This window comes from Lynx rufus, unplaced genomic scaffold (genome assembly GCF_022079265.1).
Source record: "Lynx rufus isolate CCGP_SWC_20201006 ecotype Redwood Valley unplaced genomic scaffold, mLynRuf1.p SCAF_8, whole genome shotgun sequence".
Lineage (NCBI taxonomy): Eukaryota > Metazoa > Chordata > Mammalia > Carnivora > Felidae > Lynx > Lynx rufus.
In genome coordinates, this window is record NW_025814896.1 from 125415182 (window position 1) to 125437697 (window position 22516).

General features: G+C 42.0%; 1 protein-coding gene across 1 annotated transcript in view; it reads left to right on the forward strand.

Annotated features, from left to right (window-relative positions):
- The first annotated feature begins 588 nt into the window (after nt 1-588).
- The window catches only part of LAPTM4A (lysosomal protein transmembrane 4 alpha), a 39820-nt gene continuing 17892 nt past the window's right edge, over nt 589-22516 (forward strand). The window contains 3 exon segments of the mRNA XM_047069233.1: nt 589-800; nt 1426-1537; nt 21642-22016. Of these exon segments, the coding sequence (XP_046925189.1) occupies nt 589-800; nt 1426-1537; nt 21642-22016 (699 nt within the window).

Consider the following 22516-nt stretch of genomic DNA (forward strand, 5'->3'; position numbering starts at 1 on the left):
AGCCACTGTGGGTCACATCACACTGCTGCTCGGAGACGCCCTGTGTCACAAAAGGTCACATTTCTAAATGACTAATGTTAGCACCAGATGCCAAAGCCGGGCAGAATCAGGTTTGTGGAGTTCTAAACCAAAGGCTCTTGCCAGATTAAATAGTCCTTCTATCTGTGATTCAGGGTCGATGACCCCATTTCTGGATTGTCCATCCATCGGCAAATATTTACCAAGCTGGGTTTAGCGCTAGGTGGTTTGGTATATAAAAAGATTTATAAACGTGTCCCGGCCCACGAGGAGTAGTCTAGCCGAGCTAGTAAGACAAATGACATACAGATACTGAACAGAGCCAGCCTGGGTGTGCACACAGAATGGTGCACATGAATGGTGCCCCCTGGAATTGTGTGTTGTGATGGCCCTGGCCACTGTGGTCCAGGCCGGAGATCTCAAAGGAGGGGCAGATCCCATTGGGCTGGGCTGGTCAGGGAAGATGGCTGTTCAATGACAATATCCCTCCTCTTCCTTTCGTCTGCTGGCAGTCTCTGGCTGGGGCTTTTGCCAATGAGGGCGGGAGCCCGGTGACAGTCTGGCGAAGCGATGGATAAAGGAGGGCATCGGCATGACAGGCAAGCCATGTTCTGCATTCATGCAGATCGCCTTGGGCTCTTCCACAGCATCGAGGCCAGCCAGCTTTCAGTCTCCTCCCCTGCGGCCCCCGGCAATGCCCACCCGCAGGTTTACCAGAGCCAGCTGTCCACCATGCTTATGGAGGCCACTCGCTATTTCCCCTCTCTAATCAAGCATGTGATGTAAGGGGCAAAAGTTAGGCATGAGCGTTCCTGAGCACCCCACCCCGTGCATTTTCAGACGGAAAGTTTCACCTAAAATTTTTACTGCAATTTTCCTAATACAGCTTGATTCTGATGGAGTTAAGTGGGACCCTTCCCCATCCCCATCCTCCTTTTTTGAAACACCAACAGGGAAGTGGAAAGGATTAAGCTGCTCTGGATCTCACTGGAAGGGGCCCTACTGAGAGACGATGACCCATTGCCTCCAAAAGAGAGAAAAAAGCAGGACGTGGCGAGACATGAAATCCCATCCTTTGAGGACAGGCTAAAGGAAATGTGTTTTATTTTCAAACCATGTGAATATATTTCCTGGTAAAATAATTACATTTGAAATTGTTCTAAGAAAAAGGGTGGTGTTATCATCGCAATGATGTTGTGATGACCGGAACCGTAAGACCAAATCAGGCACCTCACAGGGCTAGTGGACACGGGGCCATGGAGGTGCACAGCAGGACCAGCACGTGACCACATCCTCTCATCAGGCTCCCAGGGACATTTACACGGGAAGTAAGGACGATGAAGGGAAAGGCACCACTCTTTCAGAAAGCCACTCTGAACATTCGTTTCCCCTTTTTTGGCCCTCCAGAGACCTGCTTGGGTCTGATTGCACTCTGGTTCCCTCAGCCTTCTGTGCATCTCAGTCCATTCTGCCCCCGGGTGGACGCCACCCCTTCCTCATGGTGGCAGATGATGTGTATGTGGGTAGACTCAGCTCCAGTTCTCTAGCTGATTGGTCTCCCCAAGGTCACCACTGACCTCATACGATGGCACTATCACAGCTCAGAGGAATCTGATTCCACTCCCATGATGCAAGTTTCGCAACACTGAACTTTTATGACATTACATCCACTTCTTGGATGAACCTAGAAGCAGCCAGATCACGCCCAGTTGTGTGCTCTTATTCTACAGAAAGTCTAAGATCAAATGCTAACAAATACATTGATGAAATAAGCTTCCAGGCCTTTTGTTTTCACATTTTTGATTAGGTAATACATTCACATGATTCAACAATCAAAATAATGCTCAGTGCTCAGTTAAAAGCCTTTCTCCCACCCTTGACCCTATGCTCCACCCCCTCCCAGGTTCCTACTTATTAGTTTTATATGTTTTTCCAGAATATATTTATGCAGATATACATAAACATGAATATATATTTTATCCCCCCTTAGTTAAAAAAAATGTTTTTAATGTTTATTTATTTTTTTGAGAGAGAGAAACAGACAGAGTGTGAGTGGGGAAGGGGCAGAGAGACAGGGAGACACAGAATCTGAAGCAGGCTCCGGGCTCTGAGCTGTCAGCACAGAGCCCGACACAGGGCTCAAACCCGCGGATGGTGAGATCATGACCTGAGCTGGAGTCAGATGCTTAACAGACTCCGGATGGGGCACCCCATCCCCCTCTTAGTTTTTTTGTTTACAAAAATGGTATATATACATTGTTCCGTATCTTTTTTCTAATATCTTAGAGATCTTACTCTTTCTGTTTATGTAGAGAGCTTCTTCATCCTTTCCATTAAAAGGGCGCAGAGGGGCGCCTGGGTGGCTTGGTCGGTTGAGCGTCCGACTTGGGCTCAGGTCATGATCTCACGGTCCGTGAGTTTGAGCCCCGACTCGGGCTCTGTGCTGACAGCTCAGAGCCTGGAGCCTGTTTCAGATTCTGTGTCTCCCTCTCCCTCTGCCCCTCCCCTGCTCATGCTCTGTCTCTCTCTGTCTCAAAAATAAATAAACGTTAAAAAATTTTTTAAAAATAAAAAAAATAAATAAAAGGGTGCAGATTGTTTCTTAAACCAGTTTATATTGCTAACAATCTAAACTAGTCTGGATGGCCTCTAGACTTTTCCTATCACAAATACCACCACCACAATGAATAACATTGTTCATGCATCATTTCACACAGGTGCAAATGCATTTGTACTATAAATTCCTGGAAGTTGGGTTGCTGGGCCAAAAGGTGTGAAGACATTTGAAATTTGATGTCAAATTGCCTTCCACGAGGGTTGTATTGGTTTATATTCCCACTAGTAACATATGAGAGGGACTAGCTTCCCATAACCTTGTCAAAAGTGTGTATTACCAGGGGCACCTGGGTGGCTCAGTAGGGTAAGTGTCCAACTTTGGCTCAGGTCATGATCTCATGGCTCGTGGGTTTGAACCCACAGAGCCCGCTTAGGATTCTCTGTCTCTCTCTTTGCCCCTCCCCCCCAAAATAAACTAAAAAAAATAGTGTGTATTACCAAACTTTCAGATTTTTGTCAAACTATTAACTCAAAAATGGATTTTAGTTCAGTTTTTTGGGTAATTTTTAAAAAGATTTTATTTTTAAAAAATCTCTATACCCAATGTGGGGCTCAAACTCACAACCCTGGGATCAAGAGTCATGTGTTCTACTGACTGAACCAGTCAATAGCTCAGGTGGCTAAGTGATCTTGGCTTAGGTCATGACCTCATAGTTCGTGGGGTCGAGCCCCTAGTCTGGCTCTGCACTGACAGCATAGAGCCTGTTTGGAATTCTCTCTCTTCTCTCTCTCTGCCTCTCCCCCCACTCTTGCTCCCTCCCCCCAAATAAATAAACTTTTTTTAAAAAAGGAAAAAAAATTGTAAGAATATACAAAGACTTCCTATATATTCTTGGTTTGGCTTTTTGGCTTTAATTTGCATTTCTTCTCCTCCTCCTTCTTCTTAGAGAGAGAGAGAGCAGGGGAGGAGCAGAGAGAGGGAGAGAGAGAATCCCAAGCAGGCTTTGCATGGAGCTCAATCTCAGTAACTGTGAGATCATGACCTGAGCAGAAATCAAGAGTCACACATTTAACCGACTGAGACACCAAGGTGCCCCAGTTTGCATTTCTTCTAATTAAGAGTTAAGTTGTAAGTAAAGCCAAAGAACTGACGAATGGCATCACCAACAAAACTAGGTGCAAGGTGTTCCTATGGATGTCAAAATACCAGCAGGTGGAACAAATCTGCAAGACCAGCTGTAAGACCTGCTGGTACCCATTTCCATGCAGGGGTGGGGGGGAGCAGGGTGAAGATGAGATTCTGCTGGGGCCTCTGCAAGCTGGAGGAGCCGCACTCACCAACAGACGCTCACCGAAGCTCAGCAGGCCACTCAGAGGGTAGCGCCCATACTGGGAGGGTGCTCTGCCGGCTCCAGTTTGTGGGGAAGGTTACCTACGTGTGGCCGGTAAGGTTGGATGGTGCAGCCCTATCAACCCTCAAAATTAACCAACCCAAGATCTCTCCCAAGACAAAGCCCCATGTTAAAGAGAACTGCGGGGGACCCCTGGGGGGCTCAGTTGGTTAAGTGTCTGACTTCAGCTTAGGTCATGATCTCATGGTTTGTGAGTTCGAGCCCCACATCAGGCTGTGTGCTGACAGCTCAGAGCCTGGAGCCTGCTTCCGATTCTGTGTCTCCCTCTCACTCTGCCCCTCCTCCACTCGCACTGTCTCTCTGTCTCTCTTTCTGTCTCTCTCAAAAATAAATAAATGTTAAAAAAATTTTTTTTAAAGAGAACTGCTGGGATACTATGCAACTTGAACAGAATGGGGACAATGGGACAGAGGAAGCAGGAGGTCTGTGGAGGGGGAAACAGAGCCAGCAGGAAAGTACAAGGCCATATTTTTCAACACTTGTGATAAAAGCAAGCCCAAAGACACTGGCAAAGCACAAAAAGGAGAATGCAACAATATTTACTGTAGCACTATTGGCAACAGCAAAAAACTGGAACTAAATCCAAGAGGATCAACCATGGCACATGCACACAATGGACTGCAGGGCAGTTATAAAATGGAATGGGCAATATGTGTTTGCCCCCAGGGTGTGGTGTCCAGAAGACATGATGAACTGAAAATTTGGAGGTTGGAGGAGAGTTGCCACTATTTCGCGAATAAGTGGGGGTGATGGGAACATATGCACACGTGTGTGCTCAGATTAAGTTCTTTTTTAATTAAAATATCTGTGGCAGACGGTAGAGAGTAGATGGGGACAGACATAAAAACTGGCTACCTATGAATATATTTTGTTTTGTAGATTTGACCTTGGAAACATGTCAGTTTTACTTAACTAAGAAAAAGTAAACCCAAATGAAAACACAGTCCTTAAAAGTTGGAAAAAAAAAAAAAGTCGTATGTAGTTGTGCATCCGTTGATGAGATAGTCACACAGAGAGGAATTACTTCAAGTTACTATATTATTTTTTCGAGTTTATTTATTTTTAGAGAGAGAGGGTAGGGCAATTCCCAGCAGGCTCCATGCTGTCAGAGCAGAGCCCAATGCGGGTCTTGAACTCACGAACTGTGAGATCACGACCCGAGCCAAGATCAAGAGTTGGATACTTAACCTACTGAGCCACCCAGGTGCCCCAGGTGCCCCACTTTAGGTTACTTCAATGCACAGTCATTCGACTTGTGGGGAGAGGGTAACATGCTTCAGGTTTGACTACCTGAAGGCTCTCTCTTGTGTAGCAGAAACAGAGTGCTTCTTGGATATATGATGTTGTGGGGTGAAATGTGTACCCCCCAAACTTATTTACTGAAGTCCTAGCTCCCACTCTCTTAGAATGACCTGGTTTGAAAATACAGTCATTGCAGATGTAACCAGCTAAGCTAAGATTCGCTCATTAGGATGGGTCCTAATCCAAAGGACCCAGCGTCCTTACAAAAGGAAGTTTGGACACAGAGACACTCATGTAGTGAGAACACCTGTGAAGGTGAAGGCAGGGATCAGGGTGATGCTTCTCCAGGCCAAGAAATGCCAAAGCTTGCCAGCAGATCACCAGAAGATAGGGGAGAGGATGGAGCAGCTTCTCCTTCGCAGCCCCAGAAGGAAGCAGCCCCCTGACATCTCCATCTCGGACTTCCAGCTTCCAGAACTGTGACGATAAACTCTGTTGGTTAAGCCGCCCTGTCTGTGTGCCTCGTTACAGCAGCCCTAGCAGAGTAACGCCTGTGGCTCCTCTGCTTACTTGTGTAGGCCACTTACTCCGCTAGTTTAAAATCCGATCCCAAGAGAACGAGTAGCAGCAGCCCTGCTCCCCGAAATCCATCCACAAGGAGATGCGCACCTCCCCTCCCAGGTGAGTCCCTCACCGTAGGAAGGTCTATTTGCTCGCGCTTTCTGGACTCTGCTGCTCTTGCGCCCCACGTCTTTTCATTTCCGCCTCTGTGGCTTCTGTCTACGCTCAGCAGCTCACAGCAGCCCTGATTCATATTTTGAAGGCTATGGATGTCGGCTCTTAATTTTGCTGAACACCGAGTTCGTTGATTGGGTCATCTTTCCTGATGTTTTTTGGGGATTTAATAGAGAAGAAACAGAAAGGCACTAAACCTATATTAGCATGTTCGTACCAGGAGTCCTTAAGGTTAAAATTTAATTCCACAAGCCCAAGTAGTGATTTTAGCCAAGTACATGGAAAGTAATTTTCCCATGGTGATAATTACATAGTGCTTTTCATCTTCAGGGTACATGGGCAACACTTACCAATTACTCCTTCCTATACTCTGGAGCAATTAAAAATAGAAACCGCATATTGAATTTGGCTAACGGAGATAATTGCCAATATTAGCATACAAGAAAGACCTTGAGGGCCTGGAGATGAATAATTAAACTACGGTAGAGATGTTTCAAGGAATGACTGCCTTCCGCTTTCATCAGAGTGAAGCAATTATGGTTTCCTTAGGAAGCAAATCTTATTTCCATTTTATAAATGAAGAAACATATTCAGACAAGAAGCTTCTTGCTCAGGCAAACACCAATTAGCCAATAATCTAAACTGATGTTAATGTGAGAACTGTATAAGTCCACAGTATTACAAATTTTGAAAATCCTGAATCCATTTTCTCCTCTGTTTAAAGAAAAAAAAAATGCTGATGGCAGTCCTTAGTATCCCAAAGTCTCCATTCTTTTTTTTTTTAATTTTTTTCAACTTTTTTTTTTTTTTTTTTTTTGGACAGAGAGAGACAGAGCATGAACGGGGGAGGGGCAGAGAGAGAGGGAGACACAGAATCAGAAACAGGCTCCAGGCTCCGAGCCATCAGCCCAGAGCCTGACGCGGGGCTCGAACTCACGGACCCCGAGATCGTGACCGGGACCGCGAGATCGTGACCTGGCTGAAGTCGGACGCTTAACCGACTGCGCCACCCAGGCGCCCCTCAAAGTCTCCATTCTTAATATCAGTAGCCATTGTCCACTGTGGTGGTTAGAAGGCTTAGGTTAGTGGCTCTCAAACTTTTTGATCTCAAAACACTTTGTAATTTTTTTTTTAAGTTTATCCATGTATTTTGAGAGATAGAGACGGTGCAAGCACGGGAGGGGCAAACAAAGAGGTAGACAGAGGATCCAAAGCAGCCTCCACACCATCAGTGCAAAGCCAGATGTGGGGCTCGGACCCATGAACCGTGAGACCATGACCTGGGCTGAAATCAAGAGTCAGATGCTCAACCGACTGAGCCACCCAGGAACCCCAAAACCCTTTATATTCTTTAAAAAAAATTTTTTTTTTTCAACGTTTATTTATTTTTGGGACAGAGAGAGACAGAGCATGAACGGGGGAGGGGCAGAGAGAGAGGGAGACACAGAATCGGAAGCAGGCTCCAGGCTCTGAGCCATCAGCCCAGAGCCCGACGCGGGGCTCGAACTCACGGACCGCGAGATCGTGACCTGGCTGAAGTCGGACGCTTAACCGACTGCGCCACCCAGGCGCCCCAAAACCCTTTATATTCTTAAAAATTATTGAGGACACAAAGAGCTTTTGTTTATATGGATTATAGCTATTGACAGCTACTATATTAGAAATTAAAGTTCAGAAAATTTCAAAATATTTATATATTCATTTTAAAATAACAATAAGTCGATTAATATGTTAACACAGACAACATTATTTTATGATAAGTATATTTTCCAAAATTTAAAAAAAGTCATGAGGAGAGTGGCATTGTTTTATATTGTGAAAGTCTCTTTAATATTTGGCTGGAGGGGCGCCTGGGTGGCGTAGTCGGTTAAGCGTCCGACTTCAGCCAGGTCACGATCTCGCGGTCCGTGAGTTCGAGCCCCGCGTCAGGCTCTGGGCTGATGGCTCGGAGCCTGGAGCCTGTTTCCGATTCTGTGTCTCCCTCTCTCTCTGCCCCTCCCCCGTTCATGCTCTGTCTCTCTCTGTCCCAAAAATAAATAAAAACGTTGAAAAAAAAAAATATTTGGCTGGAATCTCACATCTGTTTCTGATTCAGTCTTTTGTGATATGTCCTTTTGGTTGAAATATATGAAGAAAATCTAGCTGCACACGGATACGTAGTTGGAAAAAGGGCTGTATTTTAATAGCCTTTTAAATAATCGTGGCTATTCTTTTATTCTATCCCCAAAATTAGATTAAGATTAATTCCTTAAAGGTCAGTTGCAATGTAGGGTAGGAAACCACATCAGTAAATTTTCAAACTGCTACATTAAAAATGATTAGTCTTCCTTGTATTTTGATTGGTTCTTTTATTGTGCATGACTTTGTAACATTGTGCATTGGTTATCTGGGAAATGTTGGGTCACTGAGTCATGCAGATATTCAAATATTGACAACATAAAGCAACATAAAAAAAATCACATTTGTGTATTTCACCTCAAATCTCATCAGAAAACTCTTTAATTACTGTTAAGCTCACAGTGGTGGATACCAGTCTTCCAAAATTCTGATTTTAAGCCTGAAACCTCTAATTTTATCCTTGGCGACAAATACTCTAGTTAGGACAGGCTCACTTCATTCATTTCAGGAAAATGACTCTGAAATACCTACATCTGAATCTTAATATCTTCCTGTCAGTCATTCTTTCAGGTAAAAATGGTGCTCCGTGGAAAAATGAGTTCTGTTCTGAAATCCAACAGCTGCAGAAGTGCGTATGTGTTCTTCCCATTTTGTTGCACAGAATTTAAAAACAATTTTTTTTTACATTTATTCATTTTTGAGAGACAGAGACAGAGCACAAGTGGGGGAAGGGCAGAGAGAGAGAGGGACCCACAGAATCTGAAGCAGGCTCCAGGCTCTGGGCTGTCAGCACAGAGCCCCACGCGGGGCTCGAACTCACAAACTGTGAGATCATGACCTGAGCTGAAGTCGGATGCTTAACTGACCGAGCCACCCAGGGGCCCCATCGTTATGCAGAATATTTTTAAAATGTGGTCTGGAGGGTCAACGTGACCCAGTAACTTTTTGTTCATTGTGAACATTCTGAACCCAAGCCAGCAGTTTTAAACTGCCACGGTGCAGTAGTGAGGAGCACTTTGATGACCCAGCTCAGGTCAGTACTGGTGATGCTGTCTTGATTTGTGCTAAAGCTCCAGCGGGTTCCTCTACCATTGCTTGTGCACCATCAGTACAGATGTTGGCACAGCGAAAAAGGCAAATGATGTTACCATGAAATTAGTTTTGAACTCAGGTCCTCTGAAAGGTTCTTGCAGGCCCCTAGGGGTCAGCGAACCACACTTCGAGAACCACTGGCTTGGAGAATTTCCCTGCGTGAACACTGAGCCCAGTCAGTATTTAAGAAATGGACATTTTGAAACAATTCCTGACATAATAATTAGGAGGACAAAGTGAGGGAGACAGAAGCAAAGGCAGATGACAGATGGACGGGTGGATGGTTGGACAGATTTCAGTCTGGTTTGGTGGTTTGACATGTTTGACATAAAACCAGTACTTCCCTATACCCAGTACCCTATCTTTCTCCCTCACTTTATGATCTTGCTTCTTGTAAATTACAGTTTATCTTTAGTGCTTCTCCTTCTCATTTTTCACTTCTGTCTATGTCCCATCACCACCGCTACATTGAACCTACTCTCATAGGTCTCAGTAAATCCCCCCAAGGTCGGGGGTTTCTAAATCCAACCTTTTTCTTACTTGATACTCTGAGGAATCTGACACTATTGACTACTCCCTCCCTTTTAATTAAATTAACTCTATCTTGGGGCGCCTGGGTGGCTCAGTCGGTTAAGCGTCCGACTTCGGCTCAGGTCACGATCTCGCGGTCCGTGAGTTCGAGCCCCGCGTCGGGCTGTGGGCTGATGGCTCAGAGCCTGGAGCCTGCTTTCGATTCTGTGTCTCCCTCTCTCTCTGCCCCTCCCCCATTCAAAAATAAATAAACGTTAAAAAAATTTTTTTAATTAAAAAAATAAATTAACTCTATCAACTTAATAATACATATAGTTATAAAAAATGAAATAGTAGACTTGTTACATCCACACACACAAATGTAATGCTGGCAAGAACAGGGTGTGACTGGTTATTAGAATATACTTCTAATGGTAAAGTGATACAAATTTTCTGAAAAATAACATATATATATATATATATATATACACTAAATGTAAATAGATATTTTTCAAAAAGCATTAAAATGTTTATACTTTCTTACCTAAGAAACCCACTCCTGGGGCACCTGGGTGGCTCATCTGTTGCATTGGACTTCGGCTCAGGTCATGATCTCGCGGTTTGTGAGTTGGAGCCTTGCATCAGGCTCTGTGTTGACAGCTTGGAGCCTGGAGCCTGCTTCAGATTCTGGGTCTCCCTCTCTCTCTGCCCCCTCCCCTCCTCTCAAAAATAAACATTAAAAAATTAAAAAAAGAAGAGAAACCCATTCCTAAGACTCTATCCTAAGAATATAATAATTTTTTAAATGGCTTTAATGTAAAAAAAAGGTGCTTGTTGAAAAGCTATTTGTAGTAGTAAAATACTAGAATGGTTAGTAAATTATGGCTTGTCTACCTGATAAAATATTATATAGCTATCATAATAGATTCCCATAAAGCCTATGTAAGCACAAAGAAAACCATTTTTGTTTTTAGTATAGTTAACACACAATGTTACTGTAGTTTCAGGTGTACAACATGGTGATTTGATAAGTTTACACATTATGCTGTATTCACCCCCGTCACCATACAACCTTATTACGATATCACTGACTATCTTCCTTGTGCTGTACCTCTTATTCCTGTGACTCGCTCATTCTGTAACTGGAAGCCTGTATCTCTCATTCTCCATCACTCATTTTGCACATCCCCTCCCTCTGGCAATCATCAATTTGTTCTCTATTTATAGGTCTAATTCTGCTTTTAGTTTATTTATGAATTTATGTTTTTAGATTCCACATGAGGGAAATCATATGGTATTCGTCTTCCTTGGTCTGACTTATTTCACTTGGCATAATGCCCTCTAGGTCCATATATGTTGTCACAAATGGCACAATTTCATTTTGTGTGGCTGCATAATATTCCATTGTGTGTGTGTGTGTGTGTGTGTGTGAGTGTGTGTGTGTGCACGCTCATGCACGTGTATAACATCTTCCTTATCCATTCATTTATCAATGGATACTTGGGTTGTTTCCATATCTTGCCTATTGTAAATAATACTGAAGTAAGCATAGGGGTGCATATACCTTTTTGAACTAGTGTTTTTGAAAGAAAACAAGTTACAAACTTGTATATATGCTGTTACAAATGTTATTTAAAAGGTCTTTAGAGGCAATTGCAAAAATATATATACAAAACTAAAACTGACTTTGCCAAACAATACAATAAAATAGTCCTAAAGCGTTTATTATAAAGTTCCTCCCAGGTCCCCTCAATCCCCTTACCCACGTCCCCTGTCCCATCCTCCCTTCCTCAGATCCTCTCTGTAGAGACAACTACTTTTGAAGCTTACGCCATATATCCTTTCCATCCCTATATTTACATCCTTCTGCAATGTGACCTTGCAGCTCTTAACCATCACGACATAGTTTTCCATCCCTTGAATCTGGGCTTAGCTATGTGATTTGTTTGGGCCAGTGGAACTTTAGGGCATGTAAAAGAAGCCATACAAAACTGCATGTGCCTTGGGTTTGCCCTTTCACAGTGCTCTTACAAACCCTGTAAGGACTATATGAAAGAGCCTGGGCCAGCTGCCTGGATGATGAGACACAGATGGCTAAATCATCACCATAACCCCAGCTGACCCGGAACCAACCACCAGATGGGTGAGAACATTCTGGGCCATCCAGACTCAGCTAAGTTCAACAGCTGACCACAGGGTTCAGCTGAGCTGGCCCAAACCAGAAGAAATGCCCAGCTTATTTACAGAGTTATGACAAAAAAAAAGATGTTTGAAGCCACTAAGTTTTGTGGTGGTTTATTACATAGCAGAAGTTTACATGTACATGCTTTCGGCTTTTCTTTTTTCCTGGCACACACCTACTTCCATATTTGTAAATAATAGGTACCTATGCTGTATTTTCACAAATCAACTTTTGGTACTATCTATTGGCTTCTATTTTGATAAAGATTTATTACTCTTGCCCTGTCATCTACCCTTCTCCCAAATATACATATTTCAATGCTTTGTGAAATCAATAGTCAGTGTTTACTTGGTTATGCCATGTAATCCTTATCCACATCTAAACATTGTGGTATACTCTGGCTAAATTTCTTTTTCAACTTTGTTTTTCCTGGACTTACAATAATTGCCTTGTTTATTCATGTGCTTGGTTTTCTTTGTGCTTATTGCCTGCTAGGTCTTGCCACACTTTCCCAGGGCCTTTCATAACAACTTAGGCGGTGCGTCAGTTCTGACTCTTTTCTTCCTGATTTACCTTCTGGAGACCTTTCTCTTCCATCTGCGCTGGCTGCTTCCCAGGCCTCCTAAGCAACTGTCATCCTGAGACTTCTCTTTGCTCTCAGCCTTTGAAATTCCTTTTGCTTTTCTCCTAGATTTGATTCCCTATTTCCTGGTTCTCATGTCTTCCTCTTTTTTGGTTTTCTCCTCTGTTTTGGTGGAGAACATCTTCAGGTAGCTTCCTCGGGATGAAAACCAGCAGAACTGCAGAATGCAGACATGATGATAGCCCCCCATGTATTCTCTGGACTCACAGTGCTTCGGTCGGGATGGGTTGACCTCTGCACCTGACACAGTTTTCACACTGAGCCCTTTATCACCTTCCAGAGGCCTCATCCACATCTCACCTGTGTCGGATCTCTTGTTTTCTGTATCTCACACCTTACTCTTTCATGGCTTCATTTTGATGTGCCACATCCTCTGGTGGCTTTCTGAAGTGGGAAGTAAAAATTTTGAGACTTGTCTAAAAATACAGTTATTCTACCCCCATACTTGACTGGTAGTTTGACCGTGTGTACAAATAAATTGGAAATCATTTATTGCTCAGACTTCTGAAGGAAAACCAATATTGTGTTCTAGGTTCTAGCATTTTGTTGAGAATTTCAAGGCTATTTCATTCAGATTCTTTCCATATGGTTTGTTTTTCTTCCCTCTCTCTGGAAGCTTCTAGAAACTTTTCTTTGTTTCCAGTGTGTTGACATTTCACTCTGATGTGCCTTTACGTGGATCTGTTTTACTCTAAAAGGATGGTCATTCAGTGAACCCTTTCAGTCTTGGAAACCCATTCCTGTAGTTTTGAGAAATGTTTTTATAGTAATGATTTCCTCACTTCTATTTCCTCTTTCTTCTGGGAATTTCTATGATTTCCATTTGGATATCTTTGACTAATCCTCTCATTTTCTTTTCTTTTTTTCTTATTGTATATATCTTTGTCTTTTGCCCTGCTTTCTCAGAGATTTTCTCAACCTTCTTTTCCTACCTATTGAGTTTGTCATTTCTTTTCTCCTGTTTTTAATTTCTAAGAACTTTTTTGTGCAGTGAATGTTCATGTTATGGCATCTTATTCTTGTAGTATGGATACTGTAGCTTCTCTTTTTTCTCTCAAGACATTTTCTCTCCTGTCATGGTTGCCATTTCCTCCTCCTCCCTCTTTCTGATGGTTTGACCTCTGTCTTGCCTGCTAGAGGATTTTCTTAGAGCCTGGTATGCTTCTGTTCTGTGTTCTACAAAAAGAGTGGGAAATTAAAAGGTTGATTTTAAAATCTGAGCACATTGGTGGGATTTGTTAGCTTTGAGCTTCACTATTTGTTGATGTAGGTGGGCCATTAACTGGGAACCTACCTTTCCTCTTGGACTAGTCATGGGGTGGATTTGGGTTTCTTGGGGTTATAAACTTCTGCATTTGAGAGAACTTTTTAAGCAAAACAATTCAAAATCACAATGTCAAAATTAAGTATGAAAGTTAATACTTATTTAGAATTAGATAAAATCACAATGATGTACAAATGTTTAAAAGCAGGTAACTACATTGAGAAAAATTAAAAAACCCATAACTTTTAGATGAGTTACTTGACACACAGCTATATACTTTTTTCTTCTAAACTCTTCTATTGCCTCTGCATTTGACAATGATTTTGTAATATCCAAAAATAAAGGAGAAATAATTTGGCCTTTCATATAGCATCATTGATCAAAATTGTTTTTTGGTGTTTTTTTTTGTTTTTTTTGTTTTTTTTTGTTTTTTTTACGTTTACTTATTTTTGAGACAGAGAGAGACAGAGCATGAATGGGGAAGGGTCAGAGAGAGGGAGACACAGAATCTGAAACAGGCTCCAGGCTCTGAGCTGTCAGCACAGAGCCCGAAGCGGGGCTCGAACTCACAGACTGTGAGATCATGACCTGAGCTGAAGTCGGACGCTCAACCAACTGAGCCACCCAGGTGCCCCCAAATTGTTGTTTTTTTATTGATGCTTTAGGAAAGGGTTTGTTTTTTTTTTAATCAACTGCATAACTCTATTGGTAACTGTCATGTAAGTTTGTAGGATTGTTGTCAAATTTGGGAAAACTGTCAAGTGAGTATATTAGTGGTTGCCTAGGGATGGGGGGATGGGGATTAGAGAACGATAGATAAAGGGAAAGGGTTTTTTTTGGTGGGGGGAGATAAATGTTCTAAAACAGATTTGGTGATGTTTGTACAACTCTGTGCATATACTAAGAAACCACTGGACTGTATACTTTAAATGGATGAATTGTTTGGTATGTGATTATATCTCAGTTAAACTCAATTAAAAAAAAACCAAAAAAACAAAAAAACCAAAAAAAAAAAAAAAAAACCTCTGTCCATATAGTTTCTATCAAAGCTGGAAGATTTGGAAATATTCTGCACAGACCAGTTTCTGGCTCTGAGCATTTCAAACCTTGCTTCTCCTCCATGACCCAGGTACTTCCAGAGCCAGTTGTTAAAGGCCATGCTTATACGTAGTGAGATCCCTGCTTTGCCTTTCATGGCACAGCACCATGTAAGTCAGCACAGTGGGAATGAAAGCAGTCCTGGAAGCCATTCCTGTGACAGGGAAATGCAACTAAGGCACATGAATTTCCACTACAGCCAAAATAATGAAACTTCAACTTCTCCTTACTTGAATGCCCTATATCCCCACAGCCACTAAAACACCACCTGATACAAGAGGAAATGTTGTAAAGGAAAAGGGGAGGTGGAAACAGCCAATTGTCTTAACCAGTGTGTGTGTGTTTGGGGGGGGGGGGTCAAAATCTTTTTTTTTTTTTTCAAATTAAATAAAAACATATGATCTTTTTTTAACACACAGAAAGAGGCTTTTCCAGGCCCAAACAAGAGAAGAGTCCTGAAGCTGAAGCTTGTTGGATCAAAGTCTTAAATAATTTGAGAATTAGTAGGCTTAAAGCATTTTGAAAGTCTTAATTTAGAATCAGAATTATAGATCTGGAACTAAACATCATTTACTTTAACTGCTAGTTTTGCACATGAAGAAAATAAACCCAGCTGAACTACTGAGGTTTTGCCCAGGAAAGTGGCAAAATGTAAAACCCTCGAAAGTAATAATAAGGAAATTTAAGCAATTAAGAGAGTTCTTCAGAATACTCAGATAGGGGCTGAGCCAGCCCCACAACGTTCCCTACTTATCAAGCTCAGAGTCTGGACAAGGAAAACCTTACTCCCATTATAAAAACGATCATAGGCAACTAACATGCTGACCACAATCAAGCTTATCTATTTATCAATTATGTACCAGAAAGGAATAAAGTTAGATTTCTTTTAAAATATTCTAGAACTTGTTCTTTTCACTAATTTAGACCTTGGCTAATAATTTAGTGTGTTTTTTTTTTTTAATTTTTTTTTTCAACGTTTATTTATTTTTGGGACAGAGAGAGACAGAGCATGAACGGGGGAGGGGCAGAGAGAGAGGGAGACACAGAATCGGAAACAGGCTCCAGGCTCTGAGCCATCAGCCCAGAGCCCGACTCGGGGCTCGAACTCACGGACCGCGAGATCGTGACCTGGCTGAAGTCGGACGCTTAACCGACTGCGCCACCCAGGCGCCCCTAATTTAGTGTGTTTTAAGGTTGCCTGATAATTTATTATAAAATGAACTTTTGGGGGGCACCTGGATGGCTCAGTTGGTTAAGTGTCCGACCCTTGATCTTGGCTCAGGTCATGATCTCATGGTTTGTGAGTCTGAGTCCTGCATGGGGCTCTGTGCTGACAGCACGGAGCCTGCTTGGAATTCTCTCTCCCTCTCTCTCTCTGCCTCTACCCCATACATTCTCTCTCTCCCTCTCTCTCTCTCAAAATAAATAAACTTAAAAAAATATTTAAAAAATAATGAAATGAACTTTTTTAACAACCAAACACACACATACTCATTCACTGGAAATAGATAAAAGGAGTATCATAAACCCATAATTTCTACCAGCTTAACAACCACTGGTTTTCATTTTGATATATTTACTTCTGGTTTTGTGGGGAACAAGCTTAGGAATTCCCTGAGCCTGCATTGATAGTTTAACAAGGCTTAAAGAATTAGAAAGCCATAGGATGGACACACCCAAGTTTGGGTAAGCAAGATTAGGTAAATAAGAATAGGTAAAGTGGGGCAAAGGTCCCAGTATAGGACAAAGGTATAGGAATAGGGAATCTCAGGATGAAAACATACAAGTTGAGGTAAAGGAGATTAAGTATTCAGGGCAGAAGCCCCCCCACCCCCCAACTTTCTACTATAGCAGAAAGCTGCTTTCATAGGAAGGAAGGGCCAAACTAGGTAAACAGGTAAACAGGGCTATAGACCACTACAGGGTGAGGTTGCCCAGAGTGCAGCTAATTAGCAAAAGAAAGGTACCTTGTTGATCCTGAGGTAGCATGCTCTGTCTTTCTTGTTCCCTAGGCTAGTTTAGGTAAACAGAGGTGGGGCTTCAGGTCTGCTGTAAACAGCCTTCCAAGGCCAGGATTTTGTTTTGTATTAACCCAAACCCCTAACACCACATATCTTCAAAACCCCCTTTCCCTTATGCCCATGAGTTAATAATGTTAATGATTTCACTGTCTCTTTGTGCACGCCCATCACCACATTTGTAAGCCTTCTGATCCTAATAAAAATGGAGCAAGGACCCTTACTCGGGCTCTTGTCTTCTCCAGGACATTAGCCTGTCTTGCATTTAATCCTGCATCCCGCTTTCTTGCTGGACAAGAAAGAACTCCAGACCCAGAGTCTAAGACACGGCTTATGTTTAGTATTACTGTAAACATAGTATAAAGAATTTTGTATTGTCTTTTCACTTAACATTATTTCATAAATATTTTATCTTGTTTTACAATTTTAATGACATTAGAGTATCTCATCATAAGGTATACCATAATTTACTAAATTATTACTGGTCATTAAGTTGTTTCTAATTTTTTTCTATTGTAAATAATGCTGAGATAAAGGATATCTTTGTGCAGATCACTTTCTCAGTTTCTAGACTTTAAGAACAGATTTTTAGAAATGGCATTACTAGGTTAGAGAATGTGAATTTATTGTGGCTTTAATGCATACTATCAAAGAGTTGTCCAAAATGGTTGTGCCAATTTACAATCCCACCAGTTATATACAAAAGTATTAATTTCATGATATCCTTTTCAAGTTATATTCATTTAATAAAGGGAGGGGAATAATCATTTATATTTAATTTCGATTCTTCAATTTATCATTTTCATGTGTGCTTCTTATTCTTAGGAAGCTTTGTCACTGGTTGTGAATTGTTTGTTCATATCCTTCATCCATTTATCTGTTTCTGATGTGATGTTTTACTTATAAATTTCTATGATATGTTTAGATAGCAAAGATATTCAATTTGCTATAGATTACTTTCACTGTTGCCCTTTGCATAGTCATTTCCTTTGGTACTATTCTTTATTCTGAAGCTTGGTTTTGGGGTAGGAAAGAAATCAGTTGATTTATAATACAGTTTAAATATTCTATTGACTTCTACTAATACACTACTACTCTATGAAGCAGAATACAAAATTCCAGACTTCTTTTCCCCGTTAGGCTTTTTTTCAGGAATATAAGAAATTCATTGAGGCATGCCTGGCTTGCTCAGTCAGTAGAGCATGCAACTCTTGATTTCATGGTTGTAAATTCAAGCCCCACATTGGGTGTAGAGATTGCTTAAAAATAAAATCTTAAAAAAAAATCATTGAGTACTATATTAACTTACAGGAAAATAACAACTCTATGAAACCACAGACCTTGGGCAGGCTGCTAAATTGTTTCTATAAAGGTACTTGCGTTGTTTTGGAGTTACCATCCTGTGTGATTAAAAAGCAAACGTTTCAACACAACCATGAAATGTGCCAAGTCAGACTTTTTAAAAATTGACAGGACACCAAGAATTCAAAGGAAGGAACCACTTGAGAAGATGGTTAAGGGTGTCTTTTGAACAAGTGAAATGAAGTTCTTTTTGAAATATTTCAATAGAACATTAAAGGAAAGCAACTGGGTTCTATTTTATCAAGGAGCATTTTTTAATCAAAACAATTTTTGCTTCATGAAGAGGTATAGGGGAAAGATTAACTTGAATATTCCATCCATATTTTCCAGGTGCCTCACAACTGATGAAACAATCTAATGAGGAGTAATGGGGATTTAAATTGATTTTTAACTAATCCTCTTATTTCTTGGAAGTAATGAATAGATTTTTTATAGATGAATTCATCTATAAATGCTTTATTATTATTATTTTTAATTTTTTAATGTTTTATTTATTTTTGAGAAACAGAGAGAGACAGACTGTGAGCAGGAGAGGGGCAGAGAGAGAGACACAGAATCCGAAGCAGGCTTCAGGCTCTGAGCTGTCAGCACAGAGCCTGATGCAGGGCTTGAACCCACAAACTGTGAGATTATGACCTGAGCCGAAGTCAGAGGCTCAACCGACTGAGCCACGCAGGCACCCCTGCTATAAATGCTTTTATTGGCAGTTAGCTTTTCCTTGGTAGAAGCCTTTAAAAATTGTCTTCCCCAAGAGTGCTATGATGAAAGTTGATAGGGAAGGATAATATAGAAGAGGACTTTTTAACCATAAATTATGGCATGAAAGGTCAAATTAAAATAACATGTTATCAGTTGGGGTGGGAATTTCACAGCTGAGGAATTGGAATCTGCTCTTATATTTTGATTGATCTTCCATGTCATCACTGCTCATACTTTACCTCTTTGTCTCTGTGCCAAGTTCTGGATTGGTTCATCAGTGCAATCTTCTAATTCACTAATTTTCTCTCAAAATGACTCAATCAAGAGTTTATCCAATCTATTGAGATTTTCATTGTCTGTTTCATACTTTTCCATTTCAATGGGGTTCCTCTTCCTCTTAAGGCTGACCCTTCATTTGGGCTCAGCAACCAGTCCCTTCTCCCATCCCCCTCCTTTACTAGTTTATTGAGATATAATTCACATTCGCACACATTTCACCTAAAGTGTACAGTTTAATGGGTTTTTGTATATTCATAGTCGTGCCACCATCACTACAACCTGTTGTAGAACATTTTCATCATTAAAAAAAGAACGTTTTCATCACTGAAAAAGAAACTACATTAAAAAGAAAAGAGAAGAAACTCCATCCCCTTTAGCAATCATCCCTGTCCCTCACTGACTCCAGCCATTGGCAACCACTAATATACTTTCTGTGTCTATATATTTGACTATTCTGGACATTTCATAAAAATGGTCTATACAACAAAACATTGTGGTCTGTGATTGCCTTCTTTCACTTAGCATAATGTTTTTGAGGTGGATTATGCATTCATTTTTATTGCTAAGTTACATCCCATTAGTATGGATACATTACATTTTACTTTTCCATTCATTGGCTAATGGACATTTGGATTGTTTCCATTTTTTTTTCCATATAAGTAATGCCACTATGAACATTTGTTACAAGGTTTTGTGTGAACTTGATTCTCTTTATATACGTAGGAGTGGAATTGCTGGATCTTACGGCAACTCTGTGTTTAACTTCTCGAGAAACTGTCTAACTTTTTCACAACATGTGCACCATTTTACATTCTCACCAGCAATTTATGAAGGTTCCAATTTCTCCACATACTGGCTTTGTAACCTTGGATGTGAAATTTAACTTTTCTGTGGAGTTAAATAACATAAAATCACCTTCCCTATAGTTATTGTTGAAAGGATGAAATGATTCAAAATAGTGATTGAACCCCTGCACAGAACACAGTAAGGGCTATGTAATTTTGAAGGGGAGAGGGGAGTGTTGGTATGGACTAAAGTGGAGATATGTCAATTCATTATGAGTCAAATTGCTTCCACCCCACTCCATACTTCAGTGTAGCCTGACCTAACTATGGTCTCCCATATTGCAAGTATTATCCAAACCAGGATAATTGTCCATGGACAATTTCTTCCATGTTGCAGAAGTAAACAAAGTCTCTGCTCTTCTAGAATTTACATTTTAGTGGTGAGAGATAATCAAGAAATCAATGTATAACTTCAAGCGGTGTTCACTGAAGCCATGTCAATGCAATAACCTTTACTCTGAATTCACTGTGGTCTCCAGCTAAGAATACACTTGGCAGGGTTGGGGGAGGCCTTTCTCTTCCCTAAAAGGGAGTGTACTTTCCCAACAGTTGAACCATGTATTTTTTTTTTTTAAAGTAAAAGCCTTAAGTCTCACACAAATACAAAATAAACAAGTGGCAAAGATTTTATTTATTCAATGAGGAAACCAGTTAACATGATAGTACCAGTTTAAAGGAGAATTTAAAGTACTCACTTATATTGTTGAATTGTGAATGGGAGATGAATTTACAAATAGATGCAAAATGGCTTTCTCCCAGGAGCGTTAAGATTCATTGTCAAGTTCAATGGACAGGAGTATTTCCTTTTGCTATTAGCTATCTACAATAGAGAGTTGTACAGAGTTCCTCAAAGAAAGATGGAAAGCCCACATAGAATCAGGGTACCCAGAAAGGTGTGTCAGACTATGGCTGGTTTTTCACTTTAGGAACCCAGTAATCTCTTGGTCCATTTCAACGTGTTTCACAATTTTTCCCAATAAAAATCACTTATCTGTAAAGACCCAGCAACTAAACAGTTCTTCTACTTTATCTTTTTATTTTTCTCAATCCTCTTGCTTCTTAGTTGCTTAAGAGTTAGGTGGTCTTTTCTTTGCTCCCAAAAAGAAGTCTTGAAAGTGACGGAGCGTGGAAACCTAAAACTGTACTCTTCCAGGAAGTCCCCAATTCCCACCCCTGCATCGAGGAAGGCTCCAGAACGGGGATTAGCCCCACCCCTTTCCCAGTGGCACCGCCCCCGGCCAGCCAAATAATCAAGCTGCGCGCAAAGGTCACGTGAGCAGCCTCGGTCCCGTGACGCCTCCGAAGCTGTTCGTGGCGGAGACACAGTAAAGTCCTTCGTGCCCGCTTTCTCCCACCAACCCATCTTGTCTCTGCTTCTCCCCATTAAATGCTTCTTTTATTGTCGCTCTCGTCTCGGGTATGGTAAACCACCAACCTCTCCCGAGCTATTCTAGGCCTACGAGCCAGTCCCGGCCCTCTAGTAAGAGGCGGGGATTCATTAGCGCTAAGGCGAGTCGCACTTCTGATTGGGCGTGACGTCTTGTCAATCTTCATGTTTGTCCAATCAGGGGCCGAGTCCACCCAGCTTTCCGCTCTTCCATTGGCCTGTGTGCGGGGAAGGTGGAGGAAGAGGGGTAAACCGAGGTCGCGCGAGAGCGGCGCTCGGCACTTAGTGCGCAGGTGCGAAGGAGCTGGCTGGGGCCCGGGCCAGGGGAGGGCTTGAAGACGCGTCGTTTGGATTTGGAGACTGTGGCAAAGCTCTCTGGGTTCGACCTCTGGGCGAAAAGCGTTTGTCAGGGGCCCATCCTAGAACGAAGCCTGAGAGATTCCCGATGGTGTCCATGACTTTCAAGCGGAGCCGCAGTGACCGGTTCTACAGCACCCGTTGCTGCGGCTGTTGCCATGTCCGCACCGGGACGATCATCCTGGGGACCTGGTATATGGTAAGGGCGGGCGGGGCGGGAGGATTGGGGCCCTGGGGGAATGCGCATGAGCGGGAAGTGGGGGAGCCGGGTCTGAAATGTAGGGAGTGTTCACTGGGAGGGGGTGGGACTGAAAGGGGGTGTTGGGTGGGGCGAGAAGGCATAGGGGAGACTCTTTCTAGGGTGTTGTAAGTTTGAGAGAGGAGACTGTGGCCTTGAATCAGAGTGGGGTGGGTAGGAATGGGGAGATTGTACCTTGGCACGAATTACAGGAGAAAGTCGGGGTGGGGAGAAGGGGAGGCGTTGTGGGCTGGGTGTGGGGAGGATGGAGAGTAGGGGTGGTGGGTGGGAGGGATAATGGTACTAGGATTTGGTAAGGAGTTCTGGAAAGTACCCGGTTTAGGCCCTTTTTGTACCTCCGTGATCAGAAAGAACCCTCTTCCACGTACACTCCCTGGAATTTTGTTCCCTACAAAACAATTAAGAGTGGATCCTGAGAAATGTAGCCCAGTTTCGACATT